This window comes from Heterodontus francisci, chromosome 5 (genome assembly GCF_036365525.1).
Source record: "Heterodontus francisci isolate sHetFra1 chromosome 5, sHetFra1.hap1, whole genome shotgun sequence".
NCBI lineage: Eukaryota > Metazoa > Chordata > Chondrichthyes > Heterodontiformes > Heterodontidae > Heterodontus > Heterodontus francisci.
In genome coordinates this window covers 196,953,631-196,974,851 of record NC_090375.1, presented here as the reverse complement: position 1 = coordinate 196,974,851, position 21,221 = coordinate 196,953,631, and the positions used below count along the sequence as shown (strand labels likewise).

The 21,221-nt window shown below is 45.9% G+C and overlaps 1 protein-coding gene across 1 annotated transcript in view; it reads right to left on the bottom strand.

The window, feature by feature from the left end:
- The window catches only part of pkhd1l1.1 (PKHD1 like 1, tandem duplicate 1), a 258,831-nt gene that overhangs the window by 70,555 nt on the left and 167,055 nt on the right, over window positions 1–21,221 (bottom strand). The window contains exons 48-54 of the mRNA XM_068032692.1: window positions 16,447–17,476; window positions 13,641–13,832; window positions 8,712–8,863; window positions 4,286–4,448; window positions 3,148–3,301; window positions 2,532–2,620; window positions 884–1,035 (exon numbers count right to left, since the gene is read on the bottom strand). Coding sequence (XP_067888793.1) covers window positions 884–1,035; window positions 2,532–2,620; window positions 3,148–3,301; window positions 4,286–4,448; window positions 8,712–8,863; window positions 13,641–13,832; window positions 16,447–17,476 — 1,932 coding nt within the window. The remainder of the gene's footprint in view (window positions 1–883; window positions 1,036–2,531; window positions 2,621–3,147; window positions 3,302–4,285; window positions 4,449–8,711; window positions 8,864–13,640; window positions 13,833–16,446; window positions 17,477–21,221) is intronic.

Here is a 21,221-nt window from a genome sequence, read left to right as displayed (position 1 = left end):
CAGTCTAATCCTACTCTTCTGTTCACTTCCTGCACCTTTAATATCCCACTCTCCTGCTCACTCCCTGTACCCTTTAATATCCCACCCAGTCTAATCCCACTCTTCTGTTCACTTCCTGCACCTTTAATATCCCACTCTCCTGCTCACTCCCTGTACCCTTTAATATCCCACCCAGTCTAATCCCACTCTTCTGTTCACTTCCTGCACCTTTAATATCCCACTCTCCTGCTCACTCCCTGTAACATTTAATATCCCACCCAGTCAAATCTCACTGCCCTGCTCACTCCCTGCACCCCTTAATATCCCACCCAGTCAAATCTCATTGCCCTGCTCACTCCCTGCACCCTTCCATATTCCACCCAGTCTAATCCCACTCTCCTGCTCACTCCCTGTAACATTTAATATCCCACCCAGTCTAATCCCACTCTCCTGCTCACTCCCTGTAACATTTAATATCCCACCCAGTCTAATCCCACTTTCCTGCTCACTCCCTGTACTATTTAATATCCCACCCAGTCTAATCTTACTCTGCTGCTCACTCTCCATACTGTTCAATATTCCTCTTTATTAAGGAACTGTAATTTCATTTTATTGCAGAATCCGCTTCAACAACAGTTCCTGGCACAGAATTCACATTCTAACCACCCCTTGTGCAAAGAGAGCTTTTCCGACTTCCCCTTCAGTTTTAGTGATTATGTTAAATTCCTGCCTTCTCGTTACAGACCAGTGAAAATATTCAATCATTGTTTAACTCATTGTAACTCAACATCACCTTGAAGACCTCCAACAGGTTAACCCTCAACCTCCTCATCTGGTGAAACTAGCCCTCACTTCTCAATCCTCTCTTACACAGTTCAGATATCTGGTCACAATGGCACTTTACCTGAATTGATATGTAAGTTGCATCCAGGACAATGTTCATGAAGGACGATGATTGATTGCCCAACACTAAATTGTCATCCTTAATTTCTAAGATGCCAAAGATGGTAAGATTATACAATGGAGGAATCGGGGAGTCCACCACCAGCCAGACTCCTGCAGGAATAATTTGTGTAAACATGAACAATTAGAGTTTAATCAACCAACCTTTTTCCTTTTTGACAAAAATGCCCAGAGCACAGGCCTTTCTCCAGCCACCTTGACCCTGCTCCAAATGCTGGTGACGGTGTCACAGATACACCTGACGTGGGAAGCATGCCAGTAGTTGGTACGACGAGGGCACTCTCCCCACAGAGCTGCGGGATTTGAGAATGGCACCGTGGCGTTTGGTTGGGAGGAGGAGATGGTCAGTCTGGCTGAATATTGAGAGGCTTCACCAGGTCATGGGTCAGTGTTCATTTGCTGTGGGCCCTGGGGATCCATCACTGTTTAACATCTTCAAGTGTCAGTCATGGGTCAGTGGACAGCACTTTCACCTCGGCGTCAGACGGTTGTGGGTTCAAGTCCCATTCCAAAGACTTGAGCACATATTTCAGGCCAACATTCTCAGTGCAATACTGAGGGAGTGCTGCATTGCCCGAGATGCTGTCTTTTGGATGAGATGTTAAACTGAAGCCCTGTCTGCCCTCTCAGATCAACAGATTCAATTAGAGGAGCACGGGAGTTCTCCCTGGTATCCTTTAAAGAACATCACTAAAAATGATTACCTGGTCATTATCACATTGCTGTTTGTGGGAGCTTGCTGTGCACAAATTGGTTACCACCCTTCCTACATTACAATACTGACTGCACTTCAAAAGTGCTTCATGAAGTTCATCAAGTGAAGCACTTTGGGGTGCCCTGAGGTTGGGAAAGGTGCTATAAAAATGCAACTCTTTCTTTTGGATCACCCAAATAGACATGCCCAAATTATACAAACTTTGTGGTTGTGGGACTCTTGGCAGCAGTGCACTTACAACTGCTGAGATTCGCAAATTGTTTGCAAAACTTTATTTATTTATATTTATTTATTTAGAGATACAGCACTGAAACAGGCCCTTCGGCCCACCGAGTCTGTGCCGACCATCAACCACCCATTTATACTAATCCCATATTCCTACCTGTCCCAAGATTCCCCTACCACCTACCTACACTAGGGGCAATTTACAATGGCCAATTTACCTGTCAACCTGCAAGTCTTTGGCTGTGGGAAGAAATCAGAGCACCCGACGAAAACCCACACGGTCACAGGGAGAACTTGCAAACTCCACACAGGCAGTACCCAGAATTGAACCCGGGTCACTGGAGCTGTGAGGCTGCGGTGCTAACCACTGCGCCACCCTAAATTAATCTTAATAAAAATCTTTCTTTAGATAGAAGCTGAACTTTGCCTAATGAATTCCCTCAGAATTGTCCCAAAATGCTTGGTGCACATGTGCAGGGCGTGTCTTTATAAAGAACGAAAGTATCCCAATCGGACATCAGAGAATGCAACAATATCACTTGGGGGACCAGCTTCACATTTGGAGAAGTCGCTGCAGATTGGTGCGTGCAATGGTTTGGAGTGCCCTCGCGGTTTAGGGAAGTTGGTTGGTTTTGTTATCACACAGTACCTAGTGGGATCACCACGCTGTCACCTTCAGCAGGAACCGTGTAGTTGTTTTCTGGTGAGGAGTTCCAGAAAGAGGAGTTCGACCACACGCTGGAAAGCAAACATTTTCAAGAATGAGTTTGGCTCCTTGCGCTAATTGAGGGGTAAATATCAAGTAAGGTGAATGCAAAGATATTGAAATTAGATATAAATAATATATGGATATATATACACACATATATATTCTGTTGGGAGGTAATCAGAGGTTCACAAATTTTAGATAATTGGTAAAAGAATCAGAGGGGAGATGAGGAGATTTGTTTTTACGCAGTGAGTTGTTGTGATTTGGAATGTGCTGCCTGAAAGGGCGGTGGAAGCAGATTCAGTAGTAACTTTCAAAAGAGAATTGAATAGTTGAAAAGAAACCAATTGCAGGGCTGTGGGGGAAAGAGCAAGGAGAATAAGATTAATGGGATAGCTCCTTCAAAGAGCAGGCACAGGCATGATGGACAGAATGGCCTCCTCCTGGTCTCTGAGATTCTGTGAATCGGTTGCAACAACCAGTTGAGAGTTTTCTTTTTGAATGTTAATCATCTCCTCTCTGTCCTTGCCAGTCTTTACTCAATGTAATGTCTTACTCATATTCAGCAGGTGTACTCATCATTGAGGGCACTGTTGATCTGGGAGGCCGTACACAGTTTTGGAAAAAGCAGCGGAAGACACGGAAATAAACATTTACGTCAATCATCATTGGGTCGAGGCTTGGCACTTGTGGATCGCCCCTTCCTGAAACTGGAATGTCATTGAATTATATCAGGAACTGGTGACATTTTACCAACAAGGAGACCAGACAGCAACATGATGGGAGTGAAAGAGAAACAGGAAGACAAAACAAATGACATTTTATGTGAGTATCAAAACAGAATTTTTTAAACATGAATCCATGCCTGTTCGCTCTCCTTTGATTGTTTGAAATGGATTGAGTGTGTGTGCGCCACTGCACAACCTTTGACGTTCCCCAGGTGGCCAACTGGGTAATGCATGGCTGAGCAGGCTGACACCAAGGATTAGACAGCCCGGACACAATTCCAGAATAAAGGAAAAGGCACAATGTTACTGTCGGAAAAAGTACCTACTGGAAAATGGGAAACTTATTAAAAAATCATTAGGTTCCTGTAAACCAATAGTCTGGCCTAAGCAGATTAGACAAGGTCATTTTCCGAGTTTGCATTCCCAATGCAAACTTGAATCCACATTAGGAGCCCTCCCCGGGAATCTGGCCTCCCTGGAAATCTGGTCTCCCCCACTGCCAGAATCCAGTTCATCTCCATTCCCCGTGAAGTCCAGACTCACCCCTCCCCCCTAGCCTGAGTCCAGACTCTCCCCCACCACACACTCCCCTGAGAATCCAGACTCCCTCCCACCCCGAGAGTCCAGACTCTCCCCCACCACACACTCCCCCAAGAGTCCAGACTCTCCCCCACCACACACTCCCCCAAGAGTCCAGACTCCCTCCCACCCCGAGAGTCCAGACTCTCCCCCACCACACACTCCCCCAAGAGTCCAGACTCCCTCCCACCCCGAGAGTCCAGACTCTCCCCCACCACACACTCCCTCGAGAATCCAGACTCCTCACTGACTCAGAGTCCAGACTCTGCCACCCACTCCCCGAGAATCTGAGCTCACCTCCTCCCCCCACAAGGTCCTTCAAACCTAATGGCTTTTGATGTGAAGTGCAGTCATTGTTTTGCTGCTGAGCACAGTAGCCAGTCTTACCCAGGTAATACAAGGTCAAATTCTCCTGGTTAAAGTACCAGTCACCATTCACGTTGCTGGTCCAGCTGAGAGGCTGGAGTGAACCATTTCGATCCGAGTTGGTGATCTGGAAATGGTCTGGACGTTGAGTGAAATTGTGGGATATTATAACATTGTCATTGGCCTACAAGGGAAAGAAAACAGAACCTTCAGCAACCAAAACTTGAACATTCTTTCCTCGGACTTCAAAATAGTAGAACTCCCCTCTCCTTACCTCCTCTCCTCTTTCCTCTCCTCATATCCTTCTCCTCCTCTCTTATCCCCTCCTTTCCCCTCTTCCCTTCCTCTCCCCGCTCCTCATCTGTCTCCTCCTCCACCCCCTGCTCACCTCTCATTCCCCCCTCCCCCCCCAATCCCTCTCCTCTTTTCAGTCGTTCTTCTCCCATCCTTCTCTCCTGAGGCGAAGGGACTTTTCAAACTTGAGCATGGTACCAGCTGAACACTGCTGCATAATTTATCCCCTCTGCTCTCGCCAGTAACGGAGGGCCTCAGCTGTTCATCTGCACTTTTCAATGTGATAGTTATTAAATGGGCCCCAAATATATGGAAACATGTTTGTTTAAAAACATGCAATGAAGTCATTTTAGTTACACCAAAAGTATAATTGAATGACACCAATGTGGAGCCTCTCTGAACCCACATTCTTCCCTCATTGGCTCCTGCCCACCAACAAACAAGTGGAAATGATTATGGGGCTGAAAATCCATGATAAAGGTGATTAGATCTCCAGCAACCACCACATCAATGTTTGTAGGGTTAGTGGGAGGGCTCCTCACTACCAGGGGACAGGTAGACTCAATTTCTCTGCCCCCCTCACTCACTCTAACCTGTCCTCCTCTGAACTTGAGGCACTCTGTTCCCTCAGGTCTAACCCCGACATGGTCATCAAACCTGCAGACAATGGTGGTGCTCTTGTTTTCTGGCGTACCGACCTCTACCTTGTAGAGGCTCAGCGCCAACTCTCAGACACTTCTTCCTACCTCCCTCTGGACCAGGACCCCACCACCGACCATCAAGCGATTGTCCACAGGACTGTCACTGACCTCACCTCCTCTGGAGAGCTACCCTCTACAGCTTCCAATCTCAGTCTCGCAACCCCGGGCATTCTACCTCCTTCCCAAAATCCACAAACAGGACTGTCCAATCTCTCTACACCTCCAGCCCCAACCAGGATGGTTTGAGGGCTCTCTGCTTCTTCCTTGAACAGAGGCCCAAACAGTCCCCATCCACCACCACCCTCCTCCGCCTGGCTGAACTTGTCCTCACATTGAACAACTTCTCCTTCAACTCCATTCACTTCCTTTAAGTAAAAGGTGTTGCTATGGGTACCCGCATGGGTCCTAGTTATGCCTGTCTTTTTGTGGGATATGTTGAACATTCCTCGTTTCAGTCCTACTCAGGCCCCCTCCCCCAACTCTTTTTCCGGTACATTGATGACTGTATCGGTGCTGTTTCCTGCTCTCGCCCCAAACTGGAAAACTTTATCAACTTTGCTACTAATTTCCACCCTTCTCTCACCTTTACATAGTCCATCTCCAACACTTCCCTTCCCTTCCTCGACTTCTCTGTCTCCATCTCTGGGGATAGGTTGTCTACTAATATCCATTATAAGCCCACTGACTCCCACAGCTACCTCGACTACACTTCTTCACACCCTGCATCCTGTAAGGACTCCATTCCATTCTCCCAGTTTCTCCGTCTCCGACGCATCTGCTCTGATGATGCTACCTTCCATGACCTTGCTTCTGATATGTCTTCCTTTTTCCTCAACCGAGGATTTCCCCTCCACTGTGGTTGACAGGGCCATCAACCGTGTCCGGCCCATTTCCCACACCTCTACCCTCACGCCTTCCCCTCCCTCCCAGAACAGCGACAGGGTTCCCCTTGTCCTCACTTTCCACCCCACCAGCCTCCATATCCAAAGGATCATCCTCCGCCATTTCCGCCACCTCCAGCGTGATGCCACGACCAAACACATCTTCCCCTCCCTTCCCCTGTCAGAACTCTGAAGGGATCGTTCCTTCCACGACACCCTGGTCCACTCATCCATTACCCCCACCACCTCGTCCCCTTCCCACAGCACCTTCCCCTGCAATCGCAGGAGGTGTAATACCTGCCTATTTACTTCCTCTCTCCACACTATCCAAGGCCCCAAACACTCCTTTCAGGTGAAGCAGTACTTCTTTCAATTTAGTATACTGTATTCGCTGCTCACAATGTGGTCGCTACACTGGGGAGACCAAACTCAGACTGGGTGGCTGCTTTGCGGAACACCTCCGCTCAGTCCGAAAGCATGACCCTGAGCTTCTGGTTGCTGGCCATTTCAACACTCCCCTCTGCTCTCATGCTCACATCTCTGTCCTGGGATTGCTGCAGTGTTCCAGTGAACATTAGTGTACCGATTAGGCACACTACAGCCTGCTGGACTGAACACTGAGTTCAATAATTTCAGAGCATGACGGGCCCCCCATTTTACTTTTATTTTTAGTTATTTTTTCTTTTTTCTTTTTTATATTTTTTTTGTTTATTTTATTTCATCTTAGTTTGTTCAGTTTGCCTACTCACTGTTTTATTTCATGTTTCTACTTGTGGCTGTTCAGCTTTCAGTCTGTAAACACCCTATCTGTACTCATGCTTTGTCTTTCAACACACCATTAACAGATTGTTTGCCTTTGCTCCATGACCTTCGGGTCAGCTATTCTCTGTGACCTTGTCCTATCTGCACCTTCTCCTTTGTTATCTCTTGCCACATCCCTGCTTTACTTGCTTAAAACCTTTCACATTTCTAATATGTGCCAGTTCTGAAGAAGGGTCATTGACCTGAAACGTTAGCATCTGTGGAGAGAGAAGCAGAGTTGAGTATTTCCAGAATTTCTTGTTTTTATTACAGGTAGGCACACCTTTGGCAGCTGCCTGCCCTTGGTGGCTGGTTACCCAGGATCCCCAACCTCGACCCCGTGATTATTCCCTCTGACCCTTGGAAAGGAGGTCGATCCATCTCTTCAGTGGGATTTCTTGGTGGGTGGCTCCAACGGTGCCAACATCTGTCCACTGTGGAAGCCAGTAGCTCTCAGCTCACTGGGCACATGGGCCAGAATTCTACGCCCCCCCACAGGAGCGGGCTGGAGGTGAGACGGGGGGTAATATTAAGTAGGAGGCGGGATTTGCTGTTCGCGTTGCCTTCCCACCTCGCTGCAATTTTACAAGTGGCGTTGGCAAGAAATGATCCACCCACCCCAGGCCAATTAAGCCCCTTAAGTGACCAATTAACTGCAACTGAAGGGCCTCCTCCCATCATCACTGGTATATTAGCAGCAGGGGGCAGGCAGCCCAGGACCCCCAGGAGGTCTCCCAGTAAAACCTGGCAGCGTCTCTACAGGCTGGGATGGGGAGCCCTCCTGATCAGGCACCCTGTTCCCCACAGAGGGCCCCCCCCCACAGCACATGCCACCCCCACTGCACTACATTCCCCTCCCTCTCGCCTCGCCTGGATTGGACTGATTGTCCCCGGCAAGGGGACTTTCCTTTGTCGGTGCCGGCGCCCACAATCCTGCTGAAGCTGGGTGCAATCCCAGGAGTGGCCACCACCTTCAGTGGTGCTGCTGGGACTAAGAAGCTGCTAGTCCCCTGATTGGCTGGCAGCTCCTAGCGGCGGGACTTCCTGCCTCAGAGGGGTGGAAGTCCCGCCTGAGTCCAATTAAAATCTCTGTGTGGCTCCCAGGCCCGTCAGAGGCAGGCTCACCTCCCCATCCGACAATTAAGCTGGTAGGCGGGGCCCTCTGCCCTAACGTAAAATCCTGGCCATGGTCTTTTATTGAAAGTCTGGGTCTCGACTGAGCCCAAGGACTTTACAGTTCTGACTCTGACAAGGTAATCAAAGTCTCTGAAGCAGTACTGTGAACCTTCAACTGACCCAAGGTAACAGTGCTAGCCACTGAGTCATAGCTGTCACCTTGCATTGAAATTGGATGCTCAGCTGATGCTCAAAAGGAGATATTAGGACAGGTGACCAAATGCTTGGTCAAAGAGGTCGGTTTTTAAGGAGTGTCTTAAAGGGGGACAGAGGGGTAGCGAGGCGGAGAAGTTTAGGGAGGGAATTCCAGAGCTTAGCCCCCAGGCAGCTGAAGCTACGGCCACCAAAGAGGAATGATGGAAATCTGGGATTCTCAAGATGCCAGAATTGGAGGAGTGTAGAAATCTCGGAGAGTCGTAAGGCAGGAGCAGGTTACGGAGGTAGGGAGGGGAGAGGCTAAGAAGGGATTTGAAAATGAGGATGAGAATTTTAGTTGGTAAACAAAATACCTGTGGAACATGTATAAGTAGGTGTTGCATACAATCCTTCACCTGCTGATGTTGCACTCTCCTTTTAATAAAGACTCGCAAGTACCTTAAAGTGATAGAATGTGGCTGTATACGAGATGTTGCTGATATAATCCACATCCTCGAAATGCCAATTAAAGGTCTCATTGTTGGGAATAAGAGCCATCCAACCAGGTTTATGGTTGAGCTGTTTGTCGAGGAATGGGACGATGCTGATCCCTGTGTCAAGCACACCAGAAAACAGAAACAGAATCAGTTGCATCACTCCTTTAACAATTGAGATGGTGCCTGTCTATGAAAAAAATAATGGGGATTTCCAATGTATACAGTTGCTTGTCACAGTTTGTTATCAAAGCACTAGAACTGTGTTTTGGGCAAAAGAAAACAGTAACTGAAATTTATAATATCCAAGATAAGGTTTTAAAACTTAATAAAACATATAGAAAGACACATATTACTCAATATCATTACCCAATGATTTTTTTGTGTGCTTTTGTAACAACTTCCTCAAAGTTTTTACTTAAAGCCTTTTGTTATGAGATTCTTCATGTTATCTTAAGCAACACAATGAGGTATATGGATTCCAGTTCCTTGATGATCTCAGAAGGGTTTATTAACCGCCAAATTAGCATATACAGTACAGAGCAAACTATATACAGAACCATTGGGTAGGGTGTTACAGTTGCAGAGTGACTATGGCTTCTAGTCATAAGACTACATCCTGGTAATTAGCTCACTAGCATACTGAGTTCTTAAAGGGACAACATTCTTGAAGCGATCATACAACATCCCCTTTCTTTCCAAAGATAAGTCTCATATGTTATCAGCAAAAACACATAAAATTGGATAACAGAAATTAGTTCGACAGGGATAGAGGTTATAAAATTTACAAGTACGAGGATAGGGATTGTGAAAATTACGAGTGCAAAAGCCTAAGAGTCAATAATTTGTTTTGGTGGTTTGACAATTCTTCCAGATCTTGTTCTGGTATAACCTCCTGGGGACATGGATTTCACCCTTATCTGTTTGAGCAGTGTCTCTTGCATCTCGGAGAATTTGCATATAAGCTGTTACTGTTTTTTCTGAAGTTTCTCCCTCTCTGCATCCAGTCCTTGTTGCTCTGCCTCCAGCCTGCTAATATACTCTTGTTGCTTTTCTCAGGATGATCACTTTTGCGGCCTTGCTACACTTGGAGAGTTCCGGCACCTCATCTCGAACAGCCAATAGACAAAGCTTCAACTCATTCCTCCTCTGCCTCTTCAGGACATTGTGTGTCCTTCGACTCTCCCCATTCTCTGCGTCTGAAGGCCTGGGGCTCAAGGTCGAGGACTTGTTGGCAGAGGAGCACTTGGCCACATGGACGTCTTGGCCTCTGTCCGTTCTGGCTGATCTTGGTGCTGGCGGTTCTCTGGACAGCAGAAGTGAGGGTGGGGCACAGTTGTTCTGTTGCTGGGTTTCCAGACTGCACCATTTGATGCTGGCCAGAGTCTGCAAGCAGTTTCTGGTCCTTGGAGATTTCCCCTTGGCAATGCTCCCCACTTTGATTCTCAATGGTTACAACATCAATCTCTTCTTGTGAGTTACTGGAAGTGTGAAGAAACACTGCCTGTTGACAAAGAACTTCCATCATCCAAATTCGGATCTTCGTTCTCTTGTGGCATCTCTGAGAAGGGGCTGATACTGTCCAAACCAGAACCACCGGGATGCTGGAAGAACTGTGACTCAATTTCAGACTTCAGGGGCTGGACACAGGGACTGCATCCTCTCTGACATTCAGTACAGTATTGCCTTTGAAATTTCCTATGGCATTGAACCCATTGTAAGTCCTGGACTGACTCAAAGGTACCCTTGATCTTTTCTGCTGCAGTGGGTACCTTGATGATCTCGTGGATGGTCACAATGTTGAGGTCCTTACATGCTGGTAGTCCTGCCACTGCTGGTCCACTCGTGTCTACCAGGTAAAATATTTGTGGTTTCCATGCCGACTTACCATAGTAGCATTGCATTGTTAGTATGCCACTGCAAAGGATGGGTGACCCATTTTATGCAGTTAACTTTGCAGTTGTCGGTTGTATCATTAATTTCCAATGACCCCGGTACATATCCTTCAGGACTCGGACTGGTAGGATATTTGCACTAGCTCCTGTGTCAATCTTAGTCCTGAGTGTAAGTTTGCCAACTTTCTTTGGGCACATTATATTGATAGTAACAAAAGCTTCCAGCTGTTTGACTTCATCAACACAATGTGTCAGGTTCACAATGTGAAACGCCTGATCATCTTCTGGCTGAAAATAACTCCACTCTGAGTCTTGTCTCAGGTCTATTTCACTGTGGACTTTGTGTAGCGGCTTGTGTTTACACAGGTTTCTGGTGCTCTCCTTGCTGCTGTTGCCTGTTGTTGAGCCTGTCTTCTGTTTGTTTGTTGTCCTATTGTGATTTCTGGCTGCAACTTTGGAACTAGCTTTCTTGCGTAGGTGGTCCCAGTGTCCTTTTGCAGCACTCGCCTGGCACAGATCTGGAAATGCAGGACAACTTCGCGGTGAGTGGGACAAATCACATTTAGCATACAGCTTGCTTGCTTTTTATGACCTGGTTACCGTGCCAATACTGTCGGCTGCAACTAGTGCTTGCAGATGCTGTTGTCCAGCTACAATGGCTTAGTATTTCCTGCCATCTTCTAGCAGCACAGCAATGCTGTAACGTTTCTTTTCTCCTCAAGAGGCCTTTTTGAAACGCTTCAATAGGTGTTGAGACAATCACCAGCTCCATTATTCACTCCGACAGCTCAGTTTCTGAAAAATCGTATTCATTGCCATTACTATGCCATCTACAGATGAATTGATCTATTGATTACTGTGGTTGTTTCCCGTAGGACATCAATGCCAGGCGATGAATTCTAAAATCCACTCTTACCCGAAGCTGATCTTCTAGCACTTTCCTTAACTTTGCGGGATCTTTCTGATCTTCTTCAGATAAGCCAGAGGTATTGATTCTGTGTAACCCCTCATTTCCAGCTGCTATCAGTATTTTTACAGTCTGCTTCTCTGGTCTACAACCGCTTGGTCTGTGAAGCATAACTGCATTCTTTGTTTAAAAAATTTGAACTCATATAGGATATCAATGGCCTTCCAGATCATGCCGGGAGATTTTATATCCATCTTTCTGCTGTTGTTTTGCATTCTGCTCTATATTTAACTTTGTTCAGCTCTGTGTGTGTCTTCAGCACTCTATTTATTATGATTTTTCTATTTGTGGTTGAAAACATACTTTAAAAACTGTTCTAGCAACTCTGTTCTGTTCCCCCTTGAAGAAATTCTCTTTGCTTTAAGCGAGCAGTTTTGATGGAGTGTTTTCAACACTCAGCTTGTATGTTAACACAGCTGGTTGATAGGCAGTTCAAGGACTTTACCCTTTGTTTTTTTGCTAGAGTTCGTTTATCTTCTTTACACTTGACTGGTTTAATTTTTTTCTACTTGACTGCTTCAAAGGAGACTCTGCAGTGTGTAGGAAAGATGTGAGGGCATTGGAGAGAGTACAGAAAAGATTCATGAGAATGGTTCCAGGGATGAAGAATTTCAGTTATGAAGATAGATTGGAGAAGTTAGGACTGTTTTCCTTGGAGAAACGAAGGCGGAGAGGTGATTTGATAGAGGTATTCGAAATGATGAGGGGTCTGGACAGAGGAGATAGAGAGAAACTGTTCCCACTCATGAAAGGATCAAGAGGAAGAGGGCACAGATTTAAAGTATTTGGTAAGTGAAGCAAAAGTAACATGAGGAAAAATAGTTTTACGCAGTGAGTGGTTAAGGTCTGGAATGCGCTGCCTGAGAACGTGGTGGAGGCAGGTTCAATTGAAGCATTCAAAAGGGAATTAGACTGTTACATGAAAAGGAAGAATGTACAGGGTTACGGGGAGAAGGTGGGGGAATGGAACTGAGGGAATTGCTCTTTCGGAGAGCCAGTGCAGACATGATGAGCCGAATGACCTCCTTCTGCACTGTAACAATTCTGTGATTCTGTGCTCTGGGTAAGTCTTTTTTCTTCTTTCCACTGTTTGGCCAGTATTTCTTTTGAACTTATTCTCTTTTCAGGTACTTGCTTTAAAGTTACTTCACTTGTTTGCTGTTTTGCCCGTGGTCTTCAAGGTTATAGCTTGCCATTTCACCACCGCTGCCACCATATCATGAGATTCTTTGTGTTATCTTAAGCAACACAATGAGGTACCCGGATTACAGTTCCTTGGATCTCAAAAGGGTTTATTAATAGCTAAACTAGTATATACAGTGCAGAGCAAACTATATACAGAACCTTTGTATAGAGTGTTACAGTTGCAGAGTGACTATGGCTTCTAGTAACATGACTGCATCCTGGTAGTTAGCATACTGGATTCTTAAAGGGACAGCACTCTTGAAGCAAGCATGCAACATCAGGTTTCAACTGAATATGTTTACCTTGGAAAAGTAGCACAGAGCTTCCAACTATACCTGCACACCTGGAGCATTTGCAATTGTCAGAATTTCCCAGCGTGCAATCCACACAACAACTGTGACTTAAAAGGTATAAGGCATGTCCTTTGTTCTGGGAGGGAACAGGACTAAATAGCATGCTGAATAATGTTGACTAGTATAGGGGACAGGACAGGCTAAAATTCTCATTCTTGTTTTTGAAATCCCTCTGTGGCCTCACCCCTCCCTGCCTCTGTAACCTCCTCCAGCCCACAACCCTCCGAGCTCGCCAACATTAGTGGCTGTGCCTTCAGCTGCCTGGGCTGCAAGCACTGAAATTCCTGCACTAAACCTCTCTGCCTTGCCACTTCTCTCTCCTCCTTTAAGGCACTCCTTAAAACATAGATTTTTGACCAAGTTTTTGGTCGTCTGTTCTAATATCGCTTTACGTGGTTCAGTGTCAACTGCAGTAATTTTGAAGAATGGCTGCAACAAGACAGAACAGACCAGAAATTTCCACATGGAGATGCTGTTATAGAAATAGGACGCACCGTGAGAATTTGATAGGATGACATTCTTTCCTTGTAGGGCTGATGGTGATGGTCTAAAGAAAGCCAGGCGATGGAAAGTGACTGTGGAATCACACACAACACCAGGGTACTGTTGACTCCACTCCGCGGACTGGTGACATCGAGTGGGGTCCAAAATCGAGCTGTGTGGAACCACCTTGTTACCAGAGTTACCTGTAAAAGGCAGTTTGTATTACACATCAGTCAGATACAGTCCCACCTAATTCAGTGTCCTACAACAGTGTCCTTCCATCGGCATTCCTCCTTGTAGTAGAAGGCCCAACACACTTCAAGCTGTGGAGCTCTCCATGGTCACTGCCAAATCGGCAGCCATCTGTGACACTTTTCAGGTGCACATAAAAGATCCTGCGGCCATTATATTGAAGAGCAGCAGGGGAGTTCTCCCCGGTACCCTGGCCAATATTTATCTCTCAGTCAACACCACCAAAACAAAGTGTCTAGTCATTATCACATTGCTGTTTGTGGGATCTTGCTATGCGCAAATCAGCTGCTGGGTTTCCTACATTACAACGGTGACTAAACTTCAAAAGTACTTCATTGGCTGTAAAGTGCTTTGGGATGTCTTGAGGTTGTGAAAAGCGCTATATAAATGCAAGTCATACTTTACGAACCTGTTGAGGTATCTGACTGTGCTAAAGAAGGAAAGAGAAATAGATAGATAGATTGAGACAGCTTCTCATCATCTGACCAGCATGTCACGTCTAATGAATTACTGTGAAGTGTAGTTATCCTTGTGTGTGAAAACAGGTCAGTTACAGGTAGTAAGATCCTACAATCAATAAATGAGATGAATAATTACAGAATCTTCTTTTTTGTTGGCAGTTGAGAGTTGAATGTCAGATAGGAGAACTCCCTGCTCTTTCAATAGCACTGCCATTACATCTTTTATGTCCACTCGACAGGTAGATGGGTCCGCGATTTAATGTCTCATCCGAAGTATGGCACTTCTGACAATGCTCCCTCAGTACTGACCTTCCGACAGTGCAGCGCTCCCTCAGTACTGACCCTCCGACAGTGCAGCGCTCCCTCAGTACTGACCCGCCGACAGTGCAGCGCTCCCTCAGTACTGACCCGCCGACAGTGCAGCGCTCCCTCAGTACTGACCCGCCGACAGTGCAGCGCTCCCTCAATACTGACCCTCCGACAGTGCAGCGCTCCCTCAGTACAGACCCTCCGACAGTGCAGCACTTCCTCAGTACTGACCCTCCGACAGTGCAGCACTCCCTCAATACTGACCCTCCGACAGTGCAGCACTCTCTCAGCACTGACCCTTCGACAGTGGAGCCCTTGGCACTTTTACTTAAAAACCTTACTTTGGATATTGTACATAATATCTCAATTATTTACACATTGTGGCTAAAATTCCCCGGGTGTAAACCAGTAACGTGTCCAGTTTCCCCTGAAATGTACCTATACTATTCACCTCAACTACTCCCTGTGTTCCTGAGTTCCACACTCTCACCACTCTCTGGGTAAAGAAGTTTCTCCTGAATTCCCAGACTGGATTTATTAATGAGTTATATTTATGCCCTGGATTCACCAGGTTTCTGTTCCACTGATGATCTGTCTGGTAATCCTGAGGATGAGTGAGTTTCCACCCAGTTCCTGCACGTGACTTTTGGATGTGTCTGGTCGAACCATTCCTGAGCTCCTGTGGCATACCCCCCAACCACCACCACTCCATCTCAGAGGCCCACAGATGACACAGCCACTGACCGTCGGCATGGACTGCACACAGGGCCCCCAAGAATGTTTCCCAGCAAAAATCAATCAATTGCCCACTGGATCGACTACCTTTAGGAGAAAGATCTGCTGTCTCTGTATGGAACAACCTGGAAAGGTTGGGAGGGAGGATATTCACAGTGGAAGTGGAGTATCGCTCGGTCTGGATGAATTAGACCTTTTCCTGGGAGATGGCCTTGCCTCAGGAGCACCAGGATGAGGTTGTGGGGAGTCCTGCATCCCACCATCCAGCAGTCATAGAGTCAATATGGCACAGAAGGAGGCCATTCAGCCCATCCAGTCTATTCACTAGGCTGTGGGAACAGAGGTGGAAGAGGCAGCAAAGTCTGGTAGATGACTTCATCCAAGAAATGGGAGGTTACAACTATCAGGAAAGGCTGAACAGGTTGAGAATCTTTTCTGCAGAAAAGAGAAGGCTGAGGCGTGACCTGATAGAGGACTTTAAAATAATTCAAAAGGCTTTGATAGGATAGACATAGAAGAGGATGTTTCCACTTGTGGGCAAGACATGAATTAAAGGACACAAACATAAGATAGTTACTAATCTACCCAATCAGAAATTCGGGAGAAACTTCTTTACCCAGAGAGTGGTGAGAATGTGGAACTTGCTATCACAGGGAGTGACTGAGGTGAATAGTGTAGATACATTTAAGGAGAAGCTGGATAAACACATGAGGGAGAAAAGAATAGAAGGATATGGTGATAGAGTGAGATGAAGTAGGGTGGGAGAAGGCTCGGTGTGGAGCATAAACACCAGCATGGACATGTTGGGCTGAATGGCCTGTTGCTGTGCTGGAAAATTCGCTGCAATTCCACCTGTGCTGCCTCTTTCCAATGTCACCAATAGAGGGGGTGAATGTAGAAACGTGTCATTCCAAAGCTCCACCACCCCCCACCCCAGAATTCTTGGGGGAACTCCCTGGCACTATACAAACAGGACAGAGACTCTATGACCAGGTCACGCCCCAACATCAGCACCTGTCCCCCTCCCCCCGCCCTCCTCCCCCGAATCTGTCCGCCTCACCTGTAAGAGATCCGTCGAGATCATGAAGGACCACCTCGTGCTCCCAGTGGAAGGCAGCCTTGTTTGCAGCGTCAAAGTACTGAACCCCGCTGAATCTCACGCTCCAGCCTCCGCACCGGTCTGAGCACATACCTTGGATGCTGGTCACCCCCAGGGCGGCGCAGCTTGGCCGGTCAAAGTTCATGAATGTTACAGATGATAGAGTCAGCCCTTCAGCCAAGGGTAATACAATGCCTCTGGTGGTGCAATAGTTGGCGCCGAGACCAAGTGCCTCTACATGACCCACAATGGTTGCGTTCTCGATCAGAGCCCCCTGGGCCTCGCCCCACCCTCTCACGTAGGAGCGCAGGATGAGTTTGGTTTCTATGCCGGCGTTTTCATTATTGACCATCAGGAAGTTAAGGAATTGAAGAGCTCCTCCATCCACCCACTCCGCCCCTTTCTTACAGTTCCACGAGGTGAGCGACTCGAAGCGAGCAGGTTCTGGGCTCCAGGAATTACACCGTCCCCCTTTCAATGGGTGGTACGCCTCGAAAATCCACAGGCCGAACCAGCCGTGGGAGTGCACAGTGTTGTTGCGAAACTCACCCAGGGGCACGGTGCGCTGGCAGACACCGGGAGTGTGGGAGGGTCCACTGGGGTGCTTGAACAGCCGGTACCAGAAGCCAAAGTGAGTCCCCCCTGCGGCAGCGTTGTGACAGACCGTGTTTGCCGGATTGGTCACCCAGAATGCGGCAGGGGTGATGTCATCATTGAGGAGGCTGGTGCTCTGCCGCACCATGACTGCCAGGTTATACTGCAAGACGTTGCCCTGCTCAATGCCATCCTCGATGAAGAATGCTCCCCCCATGATGTCATAAGCCACATTGCCTTCCACCAGGAGGCGGTGTGTGCCATGTATGGCCACAGCCCTGTTAAATGTTTGGTGTATTGCACAACCTCGCACGTAGGACTCATATCTCAGGTCTCCCGTAAGGTGCCAGTGTATTGGGTAACGGCCCAGGCGGAAAGCTTGTCCTGCGTGGTATATCTGGGGAAGAGAAACAGCTGAATTAGAAAGAAAAAAAAAAGAAACATTTACATTTCTCGAGCAGTTGTGAAGCACTTTGGGATATCCTGAGGTCGAAAGTGCTGCTATAGAAATGCAAGCTTATTCTATTCTTTTAGAAACATTAGAAACAGAGAAAGGAGGAGAGAGAGGTAGAGAGGCAGAGAAAGGAAGAGAGAGCGGTAGAGAGGCAGAGAAAGGAGGAGAGAGCGGTAGAGAGGCAGAGAAAGGAGGAGAGAGCGGTAGAGAGGCAGAGAAAGGAGGAGAGAGTGGTAAAAAGGCGGAGAGGTTTAGGGAGGGAATTCTAGATCTTAGGGCCCAGTCTAAATCCGGCGCCATGGGTAGTAGTCTCACAGCTGAGTCTGAAGGTTATGAGTTCAAGTCCTACTTGAGCACTGACTCCAGTCTGATGCTTAAACCAAGTCTCTATCTGCTCTCTCACATGGATGGAAAATGTCCCAGGGCAGTATTTCTTAGAAGAGGTGGGGAGTTGTCCCTGCTGTCCTGGCCAACATTTATCACTAAAATAAATTATCTGGCCATTGTTGTTTGTGGGATCTTGCTGTGGAAAAATGACTGTTATATTTCTTACATTACACCAGTGACCAAGCTTCAGTAAAGCATTTTCGGACATTGTGAAAGGCACTGTATAATGCAAATCATTCTTTAATCTTTCCTCAACCGTTCAACCCACATTTGGAAGGACTGGTGATGTAGGAATACCAGTGTGTTATCAAAACAAGGATTTAGAGAGAGCGATGGGGAGTGAGACTGAACTCAGTATAGTTTACAAAGCCTCTTCTGGGATTAAGAAACTCGTGTTACTAAAACACTAGAGGTGTGCCAATAACTAAACACAAACAGAACTTTCTTTCTGCTCCTACGCACTGCTGTTTATCAAAGATTTATTTAACTCATCATTACTTTATTCAACCTACAAATAGGAGTGTAGGAGCAGGAGTAGGCTATTCAGCCCATCGAGACTGCTCCGCCATTCAATATGATCATGGCTGATCATCCACTTCAATGTCTTTTTCCCACATTATCCTTCTATCCCTTTATGTCATTTGTATTTAGAAATTTGTCAGTCTCTGTTTTAAACATACTCAATGACTGAGCTTCCACAGCCCTCTGGGGTAGATAATTCAAAAGATTCACAACCCTCTGAGTAAAGAAATTTCTCCTCATTTTGGTCCTAAGTAGTTTTCCCATATTTTGAAGTTGTGTCCCCGGTTCTAGACTCCCCAGCCAGGGAAAACATCTTACCTTCATCTACCCTGCCTATCCCTTTAAGTATTTTGTAGGTTTCAATGAGATCACCTCTCATTCTTCAAAACTCTAGAGGATACTGGCCTAGTTTCCCCAATCCCTTTTCATAGGACAATCACGCCATCCTGTGAGCAAGTCTGGTGAACCTTCGGTGCACTCCCTCTATGGCAATAATATCCTTCCTACAGTAAAAGGACCAAAACTGCACACAGTACTCCACGTGTGGTCTAACCAAGGTCCTATACAATTGAAGCAAGACTTCACTACTCCTGTACTCAAATCTCCTTGCGATAAAGGCCAACATACCATTAGCCTTCTTAATTGCTTACTGCACCTGCATGTTAGCTTTCAGTGACTTATTGATAAGGACACCCAGGTCCCTTTATACATCTACACTTTCTAATCTCTTACCAATTGAGAAATACTCTGCACATCTATTCCTCCTACCAAAATGGATAACCTCACATTTTTCCACATGATATTCGATCTGCCATGTTCTTGCCCACTCACTAAGTCTGTCCAAATATCCCTTGATGTCACTTTGCGTTTTCCTCACAACACACATTCCCACCTAGTTTTGTGTCATCTGTGAACTTGGAAATATTACATTTGGTCCCCACATCCAAATCATTGATATATATTGTGAACAGCTGGGGCCCAAGTACTGATTTTTGTGGTACCCCACTAGTCACAGCCTGCCAACACGAGAATGACCCATTTATTCCTGTTTTCTGCCCGTTAACCAATCCTTAATCCATGCCAGTATATTACCTCCTATCCCATGTGCTTTAATTTTGCTAACCAACCTCCTGTGGGGGATTTTATCAAAATTCTTCTGAAAATCCAAGTATACCATGTCCACCGACTCCCCTTTATCAATTCTGTCAGTAACATCCTCAAAAAACTCCAACAGGTTCGTCAAACATGATTTCCCCATTCATAAATCCATAAATTCATAAGGCTAACAGATCTGCAATTCCCTGTTTTCTCTCTCCCACCCTTCTTAAATAGTGGGGTGACATTTGCTATCTTCTAATCGGCTGGAACCGTTCCAGAATGTGTAGAATTTTGGAAGATGATCACCAATGCATCCACTATCTCCATAGCTACCTCTTTCAACACGCTGGGATGTAGAATATCAGGTCCTGGGGACTTATAAACCTTCAGCCCCATTAATGCTCCAATACAACATTCTTACTAATACTAATTTCCTTCAATTCCTCATTCCCCCTCGTCCCTTGGAACTCTAATTCTGGGAGATTTCTTGTATCTTCCTCAGTGAAGACAGACACAAAGTAATCATTTAGCTTCTCTGTCATTTCTCCATTCCCCATTATAAATTCTCCTGACTCTGCCTAGAATGGACCCACATTTGTCTTAGCCAATCATTTCCTTTTTACGTACCTATAGAAGCTTTTACAGTCCGTTTTTATGTTTTTTGCTAGTTTACATTCATATTCTATTCTCCCTTTCTTTATCAGTTTCTTGGTCCTCCTTTGCTGTATTCTAAAATCCTCCCAATCCTCAGGTTTATTACTATTTCTGGCAACTTTATAGGCATTTTCTTTTAATCTTATACAATCCTTAATTTTCTTTGTTAGGCACCGTTGACTGCCTTTACTTTTGGGGTTTTTGTGCCTTGAAGGAACGTGTAGTTGTTGTAAACTATGTAATAATTCTTTGAAGACTATCCATTGTCTATGCACTCATACCTTTTAATGTATTTTCCTAATTCACTTCAGCCAATTTGCCCCTCATACCTTCATAATTTTTTTTGTTCAAATTTAACACCCTGACTTCAGATTGAACTACCTCACTTTCAAACATAATGTAAAATTCTATCATATTATGGTCACTCATCCCTAAAGGTTTTTTTGCAACAAGATTATTAATTAGCCCTTTCTTATTACCGTATACTAGATCTGAAATAGCCTGTTCTCTAATCAGTTTCTCAACATACTGCTCTAGAAAACCATCTCTAATACACTCTGGAAACATGTCCTCCACAGCATCAGTGCTCGTTAGGTTTACCCAGCCTATGTGCAGATTGAAGTCACCCATAATTATTGTATTACCCATGCTACATGCTTCTCTGATCTCCTGATTAATACCATGCCCCACACTACCACTACTGTTTGGTGGCCTATAAACAACTCCTACCAATGTTTGCTGCCCCTTGCTATTTCTTAGCTCCACCCAAACAGATTCCACATTTTGTTCTTCCGATCTGACATCCTCCCTTACTAATGTACGGATCCCATCCCTTATTATCAGTGCAATACCACCACCTTTTCCTTTTTGCCTGTCCTTCCTAAATATCGAATATCCAGTTCCCAGTCTTGGTCACCCTGTTGCCACATTTCCATCATGGCAATTAGATCATATCTATTTACCTCATATGAGCCTTTAAATCATCAACCTTGTGGTGAATGTTACATGCATTCAGGTAGAGTGCCCA